General features: G+C 44.1%; 1 protein-coding gene across 7 annotated transcripts in view; it reads left to right on the top strand.

The window, feature by feature from the left end:
* The window catches only part of Ntrk3 (neurotrophic receptor tyrosine kinase 3), a 397753-nt gene that overhangs the window by 213268 nt on the left and 169871 nt on the right, over positions 1-14614 (top strand). For all 7 annotated transcript variants that reach the window (XR_003837160.1, XM_021166477.2, XM_029479478.1 and 4 more), the window contains one exon: positions 7806-7994. Coding sequence is in view for 6 of the 7 variants with exons in the window: in XM_021166477.2 (XP_021022136.1) it covers positions 7806-7994 (189 nt within the window). In the remaining variant the exon portion in view is untranslated. The remainder of the gene's footprint in view (positions 1-7805; positions 7995-14614) is intronic.

Genomic DNA, 14614 nt, shown 5'->3' with positions numbered 1-14614 from the left:
AGTGTAGCGTCTATAGTCACTGAATGTTCAGCAAGCAGTTAGTATTGTTACTCTGATTTATCACAGAATTTGAAGGCCATCACTCTGGGGGAAAGAATTAGATTTTCTACAGGTGGTTGTATGTTTGGGCATCACTCCACATGTGTTCAAGAGTGCTTCGAGAGAGCAGCCTGGACATGTTTTGACTGCGTGTGGTGATCTTCTCATTGGGAACCTCCACATAGCAACAATGCCCACGAGGCTCCAGGTTTTTCCCCAAAAGGGTTTTTCTTCTTTCCAGCCTCCATTGTCTGTCTCTTCTTTCTAACTCATCAGACCTCACTGTCAGTTAAAAGAAGTTCCAGCTGAAACCGCCTGGGGTCAACCAGTGGGCTTTTGAAATATTGGCACTTCCACTTGTGAATGAGGGAAGTCAGAGACATCTGGGCTCAGCTTGCGGGAACTGAAGCTCTTTGATAATGGCATACAGTTTAGTTAGTGCAAAAAAGTCGAGAGAGAGAGAGAGAGAGAGAGAGAGAGAGAGAGAGAGAGAGAGANGTAGGGAAGTGGGGGGCGCTATGGGGGACTTTTGGGATAGCATTGGAAATGTAATTGAGGAAAATATGTAATAAAAATATTAAAAATCAAAAAAAAAAGAAATAAAGAAAATAAATGTTGCTAAAAAAAAAAAAAAGAAGAAAACCTATCCCATCGACAGACAGTCTATGAGCTTTATTATAGAAAGGCAGGGAGAAAGGAGAGAGAGAGGGAGAGGGAGAGGGAGAGGGAGAGGGAGAGGGAGAAGAGAGAGAGAGAGAGGCTTGGAGATAACAGTGATGAGAGAGAGAGAGAGAGAGAGAGAGAGAGAGAGAGAGAGAGAGAGGCTTAGAAATGACAGTGATTTTCGAACCTGGCTGTGCCACTGCACTATAAACTCAGATGATATTTCCTTCAGTTCCCAACAGTCCCCAACCTGAAGGGGGTGGGGGAGCTATAGATACAGCTTTATGGGAAGCCAAATACTCCATTTTGGCACAATGTTGGCTTGCTGCATTCTCTTTTTGCATGTATCTATGTGTGTGGTGTGCATCTTCCTTTGCATATATATTAGAGTGCATGTAAAGGCCCAAAGCTGACGTTGAGAGCCTTCCTTGATTGCTTTATACTTAATTACAGGGTCTCCCAATTGTATCCAGAGCTTGCCTATATAGCTAGTCCAGCTAATCAACTTGTCCCGGGAATCCCTGTCTCCACCTCTGAGTGCTGGAATTAAAAGCTGGCTGCCGTACCTATCCAGCATTTATGAGGGTCATAGGGATCCAAACTGTATTCCTTGCAGAACAAGTGCTTTAATGGCTGAGCCATCTCCCTAGCCTTCTTGTTGAATTGTGTGTAGTAATGATACAACAATGGGTGAAGCTGAATTAAGACATGTCCAGACTTGAGCTAAGAACTCTTTTGGGGAGCCTTGGACAAAGAACACTAGCATTTTGGATTCTAATCATCTTAGATATGCAATTGGAAAGTAATTATTTTCTTCCTGTTGATGCAACATCTGCACACAGTCTTTGGAGGAGGCTGACTGCCTTTCCTCTAGGTTGAAAGCATTTTCCCACTCTCTGGACCCCACGCTGCTGGCCATTCCTTTGCCCTTGAATTTTCTGTTGCTTCTAATCACTACAACTTGGTGTTGCAATTTTCTAGCTCTAAAGTTTCCTAGGAAAATGTTGTGATTTTCTTTCCTGTACAAGGCCAGTTCCCTGTGGGTCTGACTGGGTGTTAAGACTAGAACTGAAAGGTTCGGGCATATTTCAGTGGTAGAGTACTCATCTAGCATGCACAAGGCAATGGGCTACTTCTCATCTCCAACATAACACACACACACACATACTGCACACACATACACTACACACACATACACTACACACACATACACTGCACATACGTAGAACACACACTGCACACATACAAACTGCACACACACTGCACACACATACACATACACACACTGCACACATACTGCACACACATACACTGCACACATATACATTGCACATACACAGAACACACATTGCATACACACACTGCACACATTGCACACACACACAGTGTATCTGGGAAAGGTACAGTGATTGACCCACTATAATTGCCCCATTCTCATAAGCAGATGCTGGGACCTGAGCCAGCCTAGGACAGCGGGATAAACTCAGACTTGGAAACCAGATAGATAAGGCTGTATCTACTGTTTATTAACTGGGTGACCTTGGGCAAATTATAAAACCTTGAGCTTCAATTTCCTCAGCTGCATCACAGTGGATAAGAGGATCAACCCCCAGGGCTGGTTTCGATGACTGAGTGCGATAAGGGAAGCGAGTCTTCAGAATACTAGGTCTGCTTTTCCTCTCCTTAAGCATGTTCGCAGGCTGGCTGATCATAGGCATCATTTTCAATCACTAAGATCTCTCCAGGCTCTGAATGCTCTGAAGCATGAACACCGCCTTTGGTTCCTGTAAGGGCTAGGAGGGAATTGGAGCCAGAGAATAAAGCTTGCCTTTTGGGAAATACTTCTGGGAGAGGAGCCGAGTAGTGAAGAGGGCATGCCTTGTTGGGCAGCCTGCAGAGCCTCCTGTGCCCTAAAGGTCACTCTGGGCAAAATCTATCCAGGAGGAAGCAGAGGGGAGGGCCCATTGGATCTGGGCAGGAATTGAAGGCAGCGACTTGTCCCCAGGAACTCTCTCGGTCACAGCCTCTCTTCACTTGGCTTCTGTCCCACATCTGCCAATAAAAATTAAGAAATTGATTTTCTTTTGTTTGCCTCTGAGGACCAGGCTCTTTTTATGAGACAGTAAATGGAATCCCTCTCTAAGCATGGCTGGATTTTTAATTGTGTTTGTTGTGGTTTCCCTTCTTCCCCATTTATGAGTTTCTGCTCCCAGATTTGTTGATGCGGAACTCTTGCACACCGGGGACATGTCAGTTTTTGAATTTTATCAGTGGGAAAAGGTTGAGGTTTTAAAAACTCACTTTCTTAATCCAAAGGTTGGCATGTTTTGCTTCATGCTGACACATGGAAAAAGCACGAAGCTCTTCCAGGTTTCTTTTACATCTCATGTGTGTTCTATCTTGGTGGTCATGGTCTCATTCCATGTACGGATGGAAATGGAAGTCCACCTTTGGGGCTAAGGGTGGAGAGGAGGCACTGAGAGATGAATTGCCCCACTGAGACCAGCACACATTTATCCTTTGAATGAAGGATTACTTTTGTAGAGGTGTGTGTAGGCTTGTGTGTGTGTGTTTGTCTGTGTGTGTCTGTGTATGTCTGTGTGTGCTTTTGTGTCCATGTGAGTGTGTGTGTGTGTATCTGTGAGTGTGCAAGTGTAGCCTAGGAATTGACCTTAGGTGTCTTTGCGTATCATTCTCCACCTCTCCATTTTGAGACAGAACCACTCACTGAAACTGGAGTTCACTGATTGGCTACACCAGATGTCCAGAAAGCCCCCAGGACCCTCCTATTTTCATCTGTCAGTGCTGCAATCACAGACAGGCACACAGAGGGCTTTTTATGTATGTGTTGGAAAGCCAAACTTAGGCCTCATGCATGCACAACAAGCATTTTATTTAACATCTCCCCAGCCCTTGTAGAAGTTTCTTCAAGATGGGGTAAAGCATGAAAATGGTCTAAATGAAAAGACCCAAAGAACACGTTAGTTATGGAGAGTCCATAGTGCCTCCACCAAGCTTGACAGCTTAAAACAACAAATCTGTGTCTCCAGGATCTACTGCTCTGCCCTGGTCGAGTCTAAGAGACTAGAGCTCTGCCTCACGCTTTCCCAAGTGCCAGCACTGGGAGAAGGGGATGTGTCCTCATGGAAGAGCTGTGTCCTCTCCACTGTTTACTGGCTTCTAAAGAAGCAGAGGGTGTTGCATGCCTTCCAGGTGTACAGAATACTGCTGTACCTCAGATGTCTGGAGGCTCTTGGCAAATGTAGCTTCCATGACCTCAGCTCCTAAAAGAGCTTTCAGAGCGGCGGGGTGGGGGTGGGGGTGGGGGTGGGGATAAGATTACCTTCTCTCTTTGAGAGGAAGTTTAAGGATAAAGGAAAGACCCTATAAATGAATGGGGTATGGACCTGCTGCTTTAGGGTTGAGCTCTAACTGATCAAAAACCACCTTTCAGAGGTGAACCCGGGCTTGCTTGCTGGTTTCAGCCATGGGCTGGCAGAGATGATGGCCCTTATTTCACAGCCTTAGGAGGAATGTGTATAGCACCCGCTTATTGGCTTTTATTTTATAGTGAGAATGAATAAGAGGGTGTTGGGTAGTAGACGCTGGACTGATGCTACCATGTTTTATTCTGATGGTGGACATAGTTTAATAAGATCATTTGGCAGTGCTGGGCAAAGATGATGATGAATTATCTGTAGTCTATCTGGGTGAATCTAATTGAGGTGATTTATCCCTCTCCCAGTCTTCAGGGGTCAAGGAAATACCTTTCAAACACATCTCAGACTCTTGCCATTAAAGCCAGCTGCTCATCGGGAGTACAAGGCACTAGGATGCATTAGAATCCTTTGTTCCTTTGAGCAAAAACATTTTCCACAATATTTTCCTCCTGAAGGAAGTGCCAGGAGATGGTTTGGTGCACATGCCCTGGTGTGTGAATGTGTGTGTGTGTGTGTGTGTGTGTGTGTGTGTGTGTGTGTGTAGAATCCCATGTTGAAAATTCATATTCTCTTCCTTCAATTCCCAAGAAGTCTTTCTAAACTGTTGTTTCAACTTGGCATAGAAATTTACTTTTTCTTCTAGGTTTCATTTCTTTCCTTTCAGTTTCATTTTTGGAAGGGTTTCCTGACTTCTTAAACTCTTCATCAACTTAAAAATGCTTGTGACTGAAGTTTTCAATGACCCTTTCCTGCCTTCAAATTGTCCACCTCTTAAGTATTGCCTTATTTTATACCTGTGATGTCCTATTTCCCTCTTAGACTGTTGGTTGTTGTTTTGGTTTTCTGAGCCTTCTGCCTCGTCCATTGCCTTCATTCCTGCAGGCTCCCAACTGCCCGTCTTGCATGTAGAAACTCTTCTAAGATATCTGGTGGTCTCTCCCACAGCCCCATCTCTCTATATTTAGGAACCGAGCAGTGGAAAGCTGAAAGGATTCCAGGTTGTGTGCCTGAGGTTGCCATGCTCATTGTCAGCTTCGCTGTGAAATGAGTCCGGGGTAGCTTTTCATCAGGAACAGGAAAAAAAAAAAAGGTCAACATCTGGAAGCCTCCTTTCTGACTTTCTCTGTGGAAGAATCTGCTCACATTCTTAGTTCTGGGATGAGTGGATATCAGGAACTGGTAGGCAGTCTAAGCACAAAGGTGACTGTTCTAGGAATAGGAAGAAAGGGCTCGCTCAGTTTTGTGCTTCATCCAAGCACTCCCCCATGTCTCTTGATTCAACTTCTGTAGGGATACATTGCTCCTCTTGTGTGGTGGGGGAAAGGTTGTGGCCCCAGAGTGGAATCCAGGGTTCACCTCAATTAGATTCACCCAGATAGACTTTTTCCACAGAGAAAGTCAGAAAGGAGGCTTCCAGATGTTGACTTTTTTTTTCCTGTTCCTGATGAAAAGCTACCCTGGATTCATTTCACAGCGAAGCTGACAATGAGCATGGCAATTCATCATCATCGTCTTTGTCCAGCACTGCCAAATACTCTTATTAAATTATGTCCACAATCAAAACAGAACACAGTAGCATCAGTCCACTATCTTGTTAGGCATGGGCCTCCTTGTCATTTTCCTGTGCAGCCTATCCTTAGGCCATAAGCCTCTTTGGATATCCTACTCCTGGTGCACGCACTCCCAACAGGTCACATGTCAGTGGTGCTCTCCCACTTTGCTCTGAGTCAGTGCCCTCCTTTGATGTATTTTTTCAACTTCCCAAATGTTGTTGAAATGTCTTGCTTATTCTCATCTCTTTCTCCTAGTGCACTAATATTTCTTCAATTCTTTTGTATTTTAGTGATGGTTTTGGGGACGGCTAATACGAGGGCTTAGTGTTCCTCATTTCACTGCAGCTCACCAAGGAAGTTTTTTCCCAATGAATTTCTGAGCAAAGTGTTTGCAGGACCACATTCCGTTTTGCAAGACAGGTGATTACTCTGGGCATTTTGGCAACCACTTATTGCCACTTTTGCACAGAGTCTCTAGACACCATCAGCCATTTGTCACGGGTTGGAATAAGCCTGCCTGTGCTGACGGAGTGGAATCCAGGGTCCGCCGTTTGCATTTACCAGTCTTCCATTTAGTTCTGCCTCATTGGCGCTTCACCTCGCTGTTTGATGGGAAATATTCTCTCCATAAACTTCAGTAAGATGTAATGGATTTCTGCAGTGGAAATATTGTTCAAGCCGCAAAACCAAATCGCAGCAGGCACTTTGTCTGGGGACCCTGTGTCTAGCAAAGCAGCCACTTAAAACACCCGTTGTACGAAGCCACAAACAGTCACAGCTAATTCCCTTTACAGGGGTTTTCTTTGTATGTATGGATGAATCACACCACCAAACACGATCATTGTTCTGCTAAGACTGCAGCATTAATTATCTCTGTCAACGTGTGCTTGGGAGTCACCTACACACCGGGTTTCCTCTTAGGGTTAGAAAATGGATGGGGTGGGGGCAGGGGATTCAATTGGTGATGTTTTGGTGTGTATGCTTTGTAGTCACTGGTACAATGTGGATGTTTCAAGAGTAGGGCAGCCATCACAGCTACCACCAGGCTAACAGTGATATAGCCTAACTACATACGATGTAAGAGAGGCTCAGGGCAATACTGAGTAACGAAGATAGTACAGAGACCAGGGGAAGCCGTATCATACCCTCTGGAAAGTGAATGGCCATGCTGAAGGTCATGGAGCCTCCAACCTCCTAATCACGGGTTCTGGGTCATGGCTGTACACCAAAACATATGGAGAACATTAAGAGTCTTGATGCCAGGTGGTACCCCAGACTACCTGAATCAGAATTTCTGGGGTAATACTCTGGAGTTTTGCATACATGCATGTATATGGATCTCTCTCTCTCTCTCTCTCTCTCTCTCTCTCTCTCTCTCTGTGTATGTGTGTGTGATGTGTGTGTGTGTGTGTGTGTGTGTGTGTGTGTGTGTGTGTGCATGAGGTTGACACTGGGTGTCTTCCTTAATTACTTGCTACCTTATTTTCTTTATACAGGGTCTCTTACCAGAGCTGGAGCTCTGTGACCAGCCAATAAGTCTTAGGCATCCTCTTAGCTCTGCCTACCCAGCACTGGAATCATAAGTGTTTACCACCATGCTTGGCTTTTATGTGTGATGCTGGGGACATAGCGCAGGTCCTCATGGTTATGAGGCAAGGACTTTAGAAACTGAGCCACCTCCCCAGCTCTTCAATAGCAATATTTTATTTTATTTTATTTTATTTTATTTTATTTTATTTTTTTATGCTCCAAGTAGAGGAGGGGTTCTGTTTTTAAGTCTTGTTATTGCTGCATAAACAAAGAAACTTAGGAGCTTTATTATATTGAACTAATTTGGGTTTGGGAAGGAATTAAAAAGATTTATGTCATGGTTATTTCCATTCATTTTTATTTTGGAACTATTTCTATGACTGAGAGTCAGTTATTTTCAAGGAAGTGAATTTGGCTGGAGTTGTTAAAGTTGAGAATTCAGGGAAATTGAGCAATCCTTATCTAATGGATAATACTTTTCAGAAAAATATGACGGTAAAGCAGTGAAGAGCCTGTGGGCAGGCCTGGTATGGAACGGATGTGACCTCACCAAGTCCCCTGTCTCTTATGGTTTGTGCAGGTCCTGTGGCTGTTATCAGTGGAGAGGAGGACTCAGCCAGCCCACTGCATCACATCAACCATGGCATCACTACACCATCATCGTTGGATGCTGGGCCTGACACAGTGGTCATTGGCATGACACGCATCCCAGTCATTGAGAACCCCCAGTACTTCCGTCAGGGTCACAATTGCCACAAGCCGGACACATGTAAGTAATAGGATTGGATTCTGTCCCCCCACCCCCCACTTTTCTTTGTAGGGGGGGTGGTATGGAAGCAAACCATGTCTCTGGGGTTCTGGAACCTTCTAGGGTAACCTTTCACCTACCTACCTCCCACTTTCTAGGAGACCCTCTCTCTTTGTCTTTAAATGCAGAAAATATCCTGGATAAGGGGATGCCAGTGGGCAGAATCCCTGGGGAAGGGAGGACCACAGTCTATGTTTAGTTCCATCTTCTATTTACCTGACTCAGCATTGCCCTGAATAAGGAGAGGTGCTCCTGTAAGGCAGGGCACACCAAAGAGGCTGGTCTTTTCTGCAGACCCAGCCTAGCAGTTAAAACACATGGCCTGGCTCTGTCTATACAGCAACCTCTGAGGTCATCAGAAAATCTATACAGGCCTCCATGGGAGGGGAAGCCAGTGAAGGCAGTAGATACCTTTGAATAGAAATGACTCTCTAGCTGCCCAGCCCAGCGCCCGCCCAAAGTATGCACTCCCTAAAAACATTCCAGCTCAAGCTCTAGGAATCCCCTCTTCCTACCCTAGAGCAACTATTTCCTCCATGTTTATCACCTCCTGTTGGCTTCTGCCACTCTCTTTAGATTTCCTCTGAGCCCCTGCTAGATCCCCTCTCAGCTCCTGAAGCTGTGATGGCTTGTCCCTCCAGGCAACGTTGTTTTCCTTCCTATGTCCCCAAGCCCAATGTGCCCAGTGATATGAATGCACAGCGTCTCCCCTTCACACTGCTCCTGCCTCCCAGGGAATGATCCACTGCTCGGCCGAGTGCAGAGATACCACTATTGAGCAGGGATACCACGGAGGGATGGAAGTAACCTGCTAGGGAAAGGCCTCACCATACAGACAGAATACCAAAAGGCTGCGAGTGGCCCATTCCAGCTACCGGAATTCCCACCATGCTTCTTTCCATGTCTCAGTCAGTCTGGGGTAGGCCTAGGTAAAAGTCATATTCTGGTCTTGTTCATCCCCCTGGTCTGAACTCTCTGTACTTGAATCATACTCTTCAAAGCTCATAGCTCTTGCTGCTGCTGCTGCTGGGACTTCCAGCAGCTGAGCAGGTCTTGGGTCATCCCATCAACCTTCACTTCCATTTCCCTGGCTTGAGATTTTTCATAAGCCTTACCACACTGAGCAGGGCTGTTCTAGTGTCATCTCAGGCCATCGTTTGCCTCCGTATCTAGAATCTGCTGTAGTGTTTTGTTAGAGGCTTCCTGTGAGTATCATACAAAGGGTACTGGGTTCTAGATCAAGGTCTGGCATAGGGAAGAGATAATGTTTCAGATCTACAGTATAAACTGTGCAAAGAACAGCACCACTACTAAGTGCTTTTCTGAGATCAGACTTGTCTGAACTGGCTAGGGGCAGCCAGGAAGGACAGTCTTTTGTAGTGTTCTTTGGCTGTTGCTGTTTTGAATATAAATATTTTTACTGTTGTTTGAGGTAGTTCTTTCTATAAAGTCTCCGTAGGCAGTGAATTAGAAAATTCTGAACCTATGTTCACAGAGAAAATATAGTGTTTGGTTTTGGTGAACTTCTGCTTGCAATATTTTATCAGCTAACCTGTAAATAACCTTTCATGTTGTGATTTTATTTTTTTTCAAAAAAAATCACCTTAGTTAACAGATGTGACTGACTCATTCACATATGACTCAACTAATAGCTGATCAACACCCATCTTGTATACAGACTTCTCTGTAAGACATATGGCCGCCATCTTGTATTTGAGATCATGGAATGGTATTTCAGAGTGATGCTTAGATCCCATTTTAGGGCAAAATTACCAAGAAAAACACCAAAGGAAAAAATTGCAGTCTGAAATAGACCACCAGAAGAATGCACTTGTTTATGGTATGAAAATTAAAACAATAATTTTAAAACATGTTGCATGTGATGAATATAAGCAATTTCATCTCCTAATTAAAAGTGTACATACACACCTATCTGTAGACATGCAGTTAAGGCCCTGGTTAGCCTCTGCTAGAAATGTTCATGCAGAGACATTGGTTTCTGGATTGCAAATGAGCTTTAATGGCCAGGCAGATTCCCAAGTACAGAATCTTGACTGATGAGCATCACTGTCCACTCTAAGTGGATGCTCTGGCCTGTGGATGGATGTTCAGAGTCAGATCCTAGGGTCAAATCTATTTACTGGAGCTTTGTGTAATCATGCCATAGGCACAAGTATAAGACATGGGTGAGCCAGGCATGGTGGTGCATGCCTTTAATCCCAGCACTTGGGAGGCAGAGGCAGGCAGATTTCTGAGTTCTAAGCCAGCCTGATCTACAAAGTGAGTTCCAGGACAGCCAGGGCTGTACAGAGAAACCCTGTCTCGAAAAAAAAAACAAACAAACCAAAAACCAAAAACAAACAAACAAAAAAACCAAACAAACAAGCAAAAAAAAAAAAGACATGGGTGAATCTGACATGTGGGATGGAAGGAAGTTTCTCTTGAGACATCAGAACCTTTGTCCCCTGGGAACTCAAGAGCTGTGGAAAGAACTCTGGGACCAGTTGAGTGTCCTTGGATGTCAGGGAAAATCTCACAGCCAAGGATCGATCACACCAGGAAAACTATGGAGCATGCAGAGCTGTCCTTCTGAAACTTGTTCTGGTGTGTGAGCCAACATGGCCATTTAGGGAATGAGCCAGTAGAGGTTGGTGGACATAGATTTTTGGCTTCTTGGTAGACACTTGGGTTGGAGAGAACAAAGCCTTATCACAGGAAGATCATGGGTTGACTCCAATTGTCCAAGCCCCTTGACCACAGGCAAAGTGTCTTTTTAGTGCTGCAGTCCATTTGGCCCTATCACAGTGGATAACTAATTATTCTTCGAAAACATGTGCATTACGATAAGTTCTTTGCAGGATCATTAGAATTGTATTTGCCTAATTCTCCTGTGACTCACACAAGTAGGGGCAGAAAGGTAGAGAGGCAATGAGTCTCTGATTCCCAAGGTTTTATCCATCCAGGGAACGAACTTTGTGACACAACCCTATGTACAATGAGATGCCATCGTAATAGTTAAAGCCATGTGTGCTTTGGCATATCAATAGACAGGAGCAGCCACAGTGCTGTATGCAAGACTTGAATCACACCTTTGGAAGGATAGTGAAAAATCAGAGTATTAAGAGACCAAATTATTCACATGGTGGATCCCAGGGCTTGCCTTGCATGATTCCCTCCCTTGTCCCATTTCAACGTGTATCATTTGGGAGTGCTGTAGGGACAGAGAGCTTCCTGGCTGCAGGCTTCATTATTCAGCCTCTACATCAATGGACTAAGCTCAGAGGGTTTTTCTGCCTTTATTCTCGTGTTTACCATGAGTCATGGGACCTTTCTAACCAGAATGATTAGGATGCTGGTTGGCTTCTTGCTTCCTGCTTTCTATCTGTCTTCAATCTGGCCCACAGCATTTTTCACCACTTGTCAGGTTGCAAGGATGTTTAAAGATCACCTGGTACCAATCCCTTATCATATGCTTGCATCCTCTGTTTATGTTCCTAACAAATGCTCTGCACTTGACATTGTCTTTATCCTGAACTGATTCAGCCTTTACAGGATCCCGAGAGACCTGAATAAAAATGCAGCTACTTGGCCCTGTGTAGCCAACCTGAGCCTAGTAAGCCCCTTGTTATTTATGTAAACATTCCCAAACTCTCAAAAGCAATAGGAAATGGATAGTGTTCCTTGTCACATGGCTGAAGGTCTTGGGCTAGATCTTACAGAATGAGATAGATGAACCTGTCCAAATGGAGATAATGAAATTTGTGCATAGGCCTATTTGGTATTGGATTACCTTTGTGTATCTCATGGACTTCAGTAAAGTCAAAATTTGAAAGTCCTGGGCTTGCTATCATCTGTAGAGTCAGGCCTCTGCTCTTTCCCATAGGCTGGAGAGAAGGCATCTGGTTGTCTATGATGCAAAGGGCTCTCTGTTCATTCCTTTTCTTAGAACCTAATCTCTGTTGAGGAAACAGGCTGTTGGCTGTGCATCCATCATTATCATCCCTTTGGTCTTCGGGTGTCTACTTCGGCCTTTGTTCCCAAGTAGTGCTAGCCACTTTCCCAGGGTCAGCACCTCACAGCCTGCAAACAGGAATGTGTCCCCAAGCCTGACCCCTCCTTCTACTGTCCTCCTCCAAGACCATGTTTGTCTGTTTCTTTTCACCATGACAACTTGTGCTGTGATGGAGCCGCTAGTCTACTTTTTGAGCCATGTCCCCAGGATCCTCAACACTCTTTTTCTTTGAACCTTTTGCACAGCTGGAGCAGGTTTCTGAGGCTCTATTCCTCTTACCATCTGTGCACCATAGCTTCTCCATCAAATACACACTTGGGAAGGGTTTGTGCTAGGCATTCTTCTGGACAATAGGAAGGAGGAAGCAGACACACATTGCTGTCACCCTCTCAGTTTGACTGCTAACCAAAGCTAATTCCCAAGATCCCCACTTACTTCCTAGACCCTCCCCCACCCATTGTGCCTTATACATTCTGTTTTTGCCTGTTGCTATTGGCTTTCCAACCTTTATCCTTTCTTTTCAGACTGGCAATTATTTCCTAATGGCTGTATGTAATTCCTATTTTGAAATAACACCTCCCTACACACACATACACACATACATACTCTCTCTATAGCATTGCCCCATACCATTTTCTTCCTCAATATATTGTGCTATAATGGCATTTTAATTCCAGATACTTATGAATCCCTCCCAGGCTCACTCTATCACAACGTGAGTTTTCTTCTCTGCTTCTTTCTAACCCAAGGCTTGCAGACAACACCACATACCAGTCTTGGATGACTTTAAACCAGATTCTAAGTCACCCTATCACCTCTCAAATAAATGTGTACTGTTTCCCAAATATGGATTTACTTCTTTCCAGTTATAGCACTTCTGTGCTATAATTGCCCCCACCCATGCATGCACTCTCACTATGTGTTCATGTGTATGCATGTATGTGGTTGGCTAGAGGACAGCTTTAGGTAACACTCCTCAGGCTCTACTCACGTTTATTGAGACAGGGACTCCCCTTGACCTAGCATCAGCTGAGAACTTTAAGCTGACTCTCCAGTAGGCTCTAAGGACCTAGTTATCTCTACCTTCTCAGAACTAGTATCTAACTTTTTAGTTTCTACTGAACACACGAAGGCCAAAGAAGACACTAACATGCATCAGATGGTATCGTAGTTTGGATTCTGAATGTATCCCCAAATCCCCCATGTATTGGAGACTGGGTGCTCAAGGTGGCACTATTGGGAAGTGGTAGAAACATTAAGGATAGAATTTGGTAGAAGTTCTAGGATACTGGGGATATGCGCTCAGAAGGTACTTAGTGATAGTCTTCTCTCACTTTCTTTTCCTCCCTCAACATGCAGTGAGTGATTTTGGCTCCATCATATGCTCTTTACTGTTGTCACCCCAAACCCTTCCAGAACTCTAAAATCAATAAGTCCAACTTATCCCTGACCAGGACCTTTTGCACAATGAGCCAATCTAGATGTTGTCTCTTTATAAAATGAGGATTTTAGGGTTTTTTTATGGTCAGGGAAATTTGATAGATATGGATGCCTCATGACCTAGGTTCTTTAACAAGGTTGCTGATTTGCTGCCTCAGCATCTGGACCAAACCCACAAATGTTTGTTGTGTTTTATCTTAAGTTATCAGTAACTGGCTTTCCAAGGAAGATCCTGCTACCCCATTTTACAGATAAAGCAACTGAAGCTCTATCAGCTTTGCTGACTTGCTCTAGATCACACAGCTCTCAAAATTGAGCCTGGGATAATTAAAAGAACAAACAAGAACCATGGGACCAACATCTGTCTTTATTCAACAAACCAGTTACCTAGCATTCTAGGGATCCTAAAATCTGCCATACCTACTGACTGTAGGGAGATACCCTGTTTAGAGGTGAGGACAGTTTCTATGTAGTATGTTCAAGGTTGACGAAAATTCTTAGTCACAAGACTGGGTCAATCTTTGTCTAACACTTATAACCTCTTTGATTATAGATTCAAGATGCTAAGGGACCATGTCTTCAGGTGAGGTAGTAGCTACTCTTGGCATTAGATAATTGTTTTCTTCTTAGAATAGGTTTAGGTTTAAAACGGAGCAAAAAGTGGAGTTCCCACATGTTCCTATTTATTCTCTCTCCCTACAACAGTTTGCTGCTGTATCATTGAAATCTGGCATGAGTGTGGTTCAGTTTTGTTAAGTGATAGCATTATGGTAATATTGAGAGATTACTGTTAGCTAAAGTCCACAGTTTTCAGTAGGATGGTCTCTTTGTGTGTGGCAGTTCTGTGTTCTGATCTAAAAGTCCTGTTTCATATCCCAACCCCCTAGCAAATACTGATCTCTTTACTGTCCTCATTGTTTGTGGTATATCTTTTCTACTTGCCATATAGTTGAAGTTACAGTGAAACTAGCCTTCCAGCTTGGCTTCATTCACTTAGCAGTATGCCCCTAAAGTTCTGTCACATCTATCCATAGCCTGATAGCTTATTATTCTTCATTATCATGTAACTTTCCAACTTCTCCATGTGCTACACTGTTATCACTCACTCACTTACTACAGAGCATTGTAT

The sequence above is a fragment of the Mus caroli genome, chromosome 7 (assembly GCF_900094665.2).
Source record: "Mus caroli chromosome 7, CAROLI_EIJ_v1.1, whole genome shotgun sequence".
Lineage (NCBI taxonomy): Eukaryota > Metazoa > Chordata > Mammalia > Rodentia > Muridae > Mus > Mus caroli.
Note: the sequence above shows the minus strand (reverse complement) of the source record. Positions and strands in the feature narration are given on the sequence as shown.